The sequence below is a fragment of the Microtus ochrogaster genome, linkage group LG5 (assembly GCF_000317375.1).
Source record: "Microtus ochrogaster isolate Prairie Vole_2 linkage group LG5, MicOch1.0, whole genome shotgun sequence".
Taxonomy (NCBI): domain Eukaryota; kingdom Metazoa; phylum Chordata; class Mammalia; order Rodentia; family Cricetidae; genus Microtus; species Microtus ochrogaster.
In genome coordinates this window covers 14,504,019-14,510,369 of record NC_022031.1, presented here as the reverse complement: position 1 = coordinate 14,510,369, position 6,351 = coordinate 14,504,019, and the positions used below count along the sequence as shown (strand labels likewise).

The following is a 6,351-nucleotide window of genomic DNA, read 5'->3' as shown; positions in this document are numbered from 1 at the left end:
CTGCCTTCCACACACCGTCCAAAATGTATGCCATAAGCCTGGTGTGGTGGCACTCAGGAGAGAGATGCAGGCAGGCAGACCTCTTTTGTCATGTTAATTTGAGACAGGGTCTCCTCTGTAGGCCAGGCTGGCCTCAACTCTTAATCTTATTTCAGCTAGGATTACAGGCACGAACCAACACAAGTGACTTTGGGGTTTTTTTCTCCGTAAATTTTTCCCAGAGAAACCATCCATTAATCTTATCTTTTCTGAAATTTCACTTTTCACGTGTATGTCAACAACAGTCCAAGTGTTTTCTGGAAGCGATAGAGACAGACTTTCTTGGTTTGGTGCTGAGGATGAGAGAATTTTGTTCTCCATGGACCACAGTGACGGTCTTCTTCTACAGCCCTGCTCCTGCTCCATGCACTGCTGGGGAAGTTGAAGGCTTCACCCTCTCCCCCATATCCTCAGCTCCTCTCCATCCAGATCATGGAAGAGCCTGTTCATCCTGCCTGGTCAGCAGTAGAGGCCTGTGAAGTGCTCTAGTCGGCTGCTCTCCCTCTGCCCTGTGGAGACTGCAGGCTCATTCCTGAGCAACCTTTCCTAACTCAGTTACACCACCTTCCTCCTTCAATCTGTACACACCGGGAGCGGGAGCCTGGAAAATTTAGGAATTTATGGTTCTTCTCTGCCCTGAAGAATATAGGTCTAGCGGGAATCCAGGCATGCTGACCTTCACCAATTTGCATGTTGTTTGACCTGCTCTTTGGATCATGTATGAAATTATAGCGAAGCTATCTTAGTATCCATACAGCACTTTACATTTCCCCCCACCTAGTAGGGCAGTAGTTCCCAAACTCTCGGGTAGAAATGCCAGTTGGACAGGCGATTTTTAGGACTAACTTTCAAGCTGACTGATGTCATACACTTTAAATCCCAGCATCCCGGAGGCTAGTCTGGTCTACATAGTGAGTGCCAGGATAGCCAGAGCTACAGAATAAGACAAAAACAAATAAATAGTGTTCGAACTTTGGGGGCCAGAGACAGAAAGATCAGCTCAGCCATCCTGAGCCACATTGAGACTCTGTCTCAGGCAAAACAAGCAAAGAAAACTCAAGTTCGAGCCTGGAAATCAGCTCAAGGGCACAGCACCTTTGTGGCATTCTAGCGTTAGTCTGAGGGCTCAGTAACCACTCTTCTCCAAAACCTATCAAGATCTGGAGACTTGTCCCCATAGTGGTGGGTGGTCCTTTGTCTCCTCGCTGCTCAGATGAGATCCAGGAGCCAGCAGCTTCCCCTGGAAGCTGAGCAGGATGGATACAGTCTCAGGCCCCATCCCTGACAAGAACTAGCTAGCATCTCTACAAGATCTCCAGGCACACACACCCCAAAACTTAACCGTCAGGAGCAGCCCTGTAATTCCAACACTTAAGAGGCTGAGGCAGAAGGTTCTGAGTTCAAAGCCATTGTGGGTTATAGCCAGACTGTCTTAAAAAAGAAAAAAAAAGGATAGTGGGACTTGAACTCTGAAACCTAGTCCACTGTTTTTTCAAATTTACAACAATTAAAATTCATCTTAGGTGCTGGGAGTGAGGTTTTTATTGTTGTTGTTTTATTTTGTTTGAGACAGTCTCACCATGTAATTCTGACTAAACTGTAACTTCACACTGTTTAGATCAGGCTAGCCTCAAATTTAGTTCTGCCTGCCTCTGTCTCCTAAGTACAGGGAACAAAGGCTCGTGTAGGGCCCAGCTGTGTATGTAGCTCTGATCGGTAGAGTATCTGTGTAGGCAGCAAGAGGCCTCAGCCTGAGAAAAATACAGTTTGAACTGGACACGCTGCTCCACGTAATATATCTCTATAAAACAAAAGCTTAACAACGCTTAGTATTTCTTAAGTGATTCTCATCAATATTTTCTTTTCTAATTTCTTTTTTTTTCCTCTAATGCTGGTCTCGATCACTAAATTGATTTTCCACCCTTAGTAGATACGGCAGGCCACCACTTGAGAAAGCTGGCCTGAGCAGGGATGAATCAAACTAGCTTACCCACAGAACAGTGCAATATCTTCATTCAGTGTACTTTTATTCTCAAGGAAGGGTGGGGGTTGGGGAGACAGCCTTAAATCCCCATAATTTGCTCTTCTGGATTTTGGTCGGGAGCCTTGAGGGAAAGAACCCAGTTCATAGACTAGTAGATTCTCCCTGGACAGGGCAGAGGAAGGCACTCACCCTCAGAGGGTGCAGACAGCTGCTTGCCTTGCTCAGCGGCCTGGAGGCTCATGGGAATTTCCAGAAACTTCTCATAGCAGGTTCCATACCACACAAGCAGCTCTTGGTTCTGGCGGATCTCTCTGCAGCTCTCGTAAAATATCTGCCCCCGGTGCTGCACCGCAGCCAGATTCTGCTCCTCGGGGAAGCGTGCGCAATTGACGTAGGACATCCAGTTCCCAGAACCTTTCCCGTCGATAAAATGGCTTAGGCTTCCGTCTTCAAAGATCTAAATGAGACAGGAAGTTTGTTGCTTGTGTTTATTTTGTTTTGAGATGGCGTCTTGCTGTGTACCTGAGTCTGGCCCCAAATGTGTGCTTCTGCCAGTTACCTGACCTCAGGGACTATAGGAGTCCACCACCGTTCCCAACTATGCATGAACTTTTGTTTTTTAATTGTTTCTTTATTGCTTTATAACCAAAGTTCCTACTACAGAACACATTTCCATAAAATCAGATTTCCATATCAGAAGCACCATATATATTTCCTTAAGCTTAAGTAAACATTTAGTTTGCAGACAGAGTCTCATGTAGTCAAGGTGGGACTTGATGCTGGGCTGGGGTGGTGGTGGTGCTTGCCTTTAATCCCAGCACTGCAGAGGCAGAGGCAGGCAGATCTCTTGTGAGTTCGAGGCTAGTTTGGTCTACAAAGTGAGTGCCAGGATAGCAGGGGCTGTTATACAGAGAAACCCTATCTCAAAAAAAGCAAACCAAAGCAAAACAAAAAAGCAAAAAGGATTCATGCCTTTATCCTTTCGTTTCTATGGTTACATATGTTAATACTATAAGCAAGGGTAAAGGAAATATATAGGTTTATTTAATCTCAGCTCTTTAATTTTATTGATTTTTATTGCCCTACATTTTTCTCTGCTCCCCTCCCTGTCTCTCCCCTTTCTTTTCATCCCTCCCCCAAGGTTTCCATGCTCCCAATTTGCTCAGGAGATCTTGTCCTTTTCTACTTCCCATGCAGATTAGATCTACGTATGTCTTAGCATCCTCATTGTTGTTTAAGTTCTCTGGGATTGTGATGTGTGGCCTGCTTTTCTTTGCTTTATGTTTAAAAACCACTTATGAGTGAGTACATGTGATAATTGTCTTCCTGTGTCTTGGCTACCTCACTCAAAATGATGTTTTCTAGCTCCATCCATTTTCCTGAAAAATTCAAGGTGTCTTTATTTTGTTCTGTTAATCTCTGCTCTTCAAAGGGTGCTGATGGGCGCTCTTATGTCTCAGGTACAGACATCGGGATGGAGCTGCAGCTCAGCTTTCCTCGTGGAGCAGCTTCCTGTTCTCCTACTTCACTGGAAGCAACTGTTGGATTCAGGTCTTCCACACTGCCTGATCTCCAAATCATCCTCCTAAACTATGTTCCAGCGAAGGTCAGGGGATTGAGGAGGTTTTAAGATATCTGGTATAATCTGACGAATGGTTTCTATAATAAATGAAACCTGCTGCTTTCTCTCCAGCCCCCTTCAGACAGTCACTAACCTGGAAAAGGTTTGTTTTGTTAATCGACTAATTTCATAAGAAAGTAATATGAAAGTTTAAAATTTTTCTTTCTCATCACATGTGTTTAATATATTTAAAGCACTGGGTTTGTCTGTAACTATAACCTTGTGTGGTAATTCCTTAAGTGTATGTTTCATGTCTATCCTGTACAGATTAAAATTACTTCACCCACTGCCAATCAGATTCCGGGCACAGTGTGGGTCCTGTTGGACTGGACACCCATTGTCTTTCTCAGCAGGGGGCGAAGTCCTTCAGAGGGACCAGCACCCCACCCTCAAGTCTCCCTCCCCAATTAGACCCACCGGAAGGAAGCGCACTCACCTCCCACATCCTAGAGTTGTCCCTGTGTGTCTTGACTTCGCTGGCATTGACCACTTTACCTTGAAAGGGTCCAAATCTCACTCCTTTGGCAATGACGTCACTACAGAATACGCCAAAATGCGGGGCATCACCGAATGCTGTCTGCTTGAGGCAGAGACCTAGGTGGACCCGAGGCAGGGGAAGAAAGGAGGATAAGTCGGGAGCTTCAGCATTAGCTCTGGAAAATAAATCCAGGCAAGGAGAGCAGCCTACCTTCGGGAAGCTGAAGGGAGTCTTTGTCCAGAGTTTTAGGAAGACGATTAGACCCTAGAAAAAGACAACCTTAAATTATTCTAGTTTAAAATTAAGTGTATGATGAGTTGCCTTCCTGAACTGTTTCGTTTGTTCAAATTCGATGTGTATCTATCCTTTATTGTTTTCTTGCTCCTTTGACACAGGCTTTTTGTACACAGTTTTCCATTTGTGACTCAGAACACCCTAAGGCAAGGTTTAGTGGGCAACTGATTCCCTTTTGCAAACTTGAGAATCAGGGACAATGCTCTTCCGAAGCCAAAAGCTGTAGGGTTTGTGTTTCTGGAGGCTATCATGTAGATACTTCGTACATTCCCCAAAGCCATTGAGGGAAATCACTTGGCTCCTAGTCGTCAAAGCTCACTGAAACCAACCTCAGGAATTACACAATTAATCGAGGAAAAGCCAGCCAATGGTAGGAGGTTCTGAAGGAAACTCGCCCCAACTTATAGAGCTTTAGAGCGCTCTTTTTAACACTGTGTGGGGCCAGACCTGTTCCACCCCACCCAGACCCTGAATGTAGTTTTACTTACCAGAGTTGTCTGTGGGGACCAGAATGCCTGAAATTGCGTGGCGTACGCCCGCTGGGTGCCCCGGGCTAGAGATGACCCCATACAGAACGAAGCGCAGTTCCTCCTCGGTGAAGTTGAAGCGAGGAAGAGGCAGCTCGGCCTCTTGGTTCGGGGTCTGAGGGACGGATATAGACTGGGAGGTCTTCAATCCAGCAGGGAAGAGGGAAGCAATCACCGGGGGTGGCAGAAGTAAATTTTCAGCTCCCCACCACTGGCTTCTGTCTCTTTGGCCGCCAATGGGGACCCAATTTTCCCTGCTGGGAGTGCGCCGTATGTACTCGGGGCTGTCTAGAAATCGTGGTACCTCGGGAGTAAAGTGAGGAACTGGATACCATGGTGACAACTTGTTGTACCAGGGCAGATTGTAGAGTGGCTCGCTCTGCACAGCCAGACCCGGGTTCAGCATGGGAGGAGCCATCTGAAAAGCATTGAGAGGGGCCACCGCCTGGGACACGGGCATTGCTGCCGCCAGCTTCCCGAATGGCTCAAAAGCCTCCTCGGTGGTGGGGAGATTCCCATAGTGACTGTAGCCAGGGACGGATGAGTAGTAAGCAGTCAGGTGCTGGGGGCTGTTCTGGGGCAGACTCTTCGCCTTGTCCTGGGACTCGCTGACACCCGGAGGCGGTAGGGCCATGGCAGGCAGAGCTCCACGGATCTGCGAGAAACCGAGGCTGCTGAGATCAGGATCCCAGGTGGTTTTACCTTCTTCCCTCTTCCCACCCCAGCCAGCCCCAGGTCAAAGTTAATGGACAAACTTCCCAATTCGATCGTGCCAATCCTAACTCGGATAAACAATGCAAAAGGCACAAAAAAACAAACGCCTCAAACCTCTCACGAAAATCCGCCTCAATCTCGCCCTCCTGGAAGGTGCTAGTTCAGGTCGCCTTTTCCTACGCTCCTGAAACGACCTTAACTAAGAACTGTAGGTTTCTAATACCCATTGTCCTCCTGATCCCCAACCCGGCTCCTGCAAAACGCTTTTCAAGTCCTCCTCCGTTCGAAATTTCAGTTTAACAAAAACGCTTCTCCTGGACTTTTAAGACCCTTTTCCATTCAGATAACTAGGGCAAGATCGTGCACCGGCTTCGGAGCAGGCAGTGGCTCCAGGAGCTCTTGAGTCCCCTGCAGAGAGAGAAGAGCTCTGGATGGGACAGTTCAAATGGGGCTCCGAGAAGATTCGGTGCTCCAAGAAGTTTGGCTAGACCCCAGCAGTTCTGGTGGTCCTGGCAGCAAGGAGAGGAGCCGCATGCTTAGCCCCTCCAGAGATCTGCGACCAGTGCCCTCTCTCTCCACCTCAAGTCTCTCGGTAAACCCAGACTTCTCAACCCAGGTCTCCTCTTAGAACCCAGCGACGGCAAGACCCAGGCCAGGCAGTAAATGGATGCTTCGGTTGTCGCAGAATTTCCCT

The 6,351-nt window shown here is 47.4% G+C and overlaps 1 protein-coding gene across 1 annotated transcript in view; it reads right to left on the bottom strand.

The window, feature by feature from the left end:
- Prdm14 (PR/SET domain 14) overlaps positions 1–5,577 on the bottom strand; it is a 15,468-nt gene extending 9,891 nt beyond the window's left edge. The window contains exons 1-4 of the mRNA XM_005362352.1: positions 4,905–5,577; positions 4,333–4,386; positions 4,081–4,238; positions 2,213–2,480 (exon numbers count right to left, since the gene is read on the bottom strand). Coding sequence (XP_005362409.1) covers positions 2,213–2,480; positions 4,081–4,238; positions 4,333–4,386; positions 4,905–5,577 — 1,153 coding nt within the window. The remainder of the gene's footprint in view (positions 1–2,212; positions 2,481–4,080; positions 4,239–4,332; positions 4,387–4,904) is intronic.
- Between the last annotated feature and the right edge of the window lie 774 nt (positions 5,578–6,351).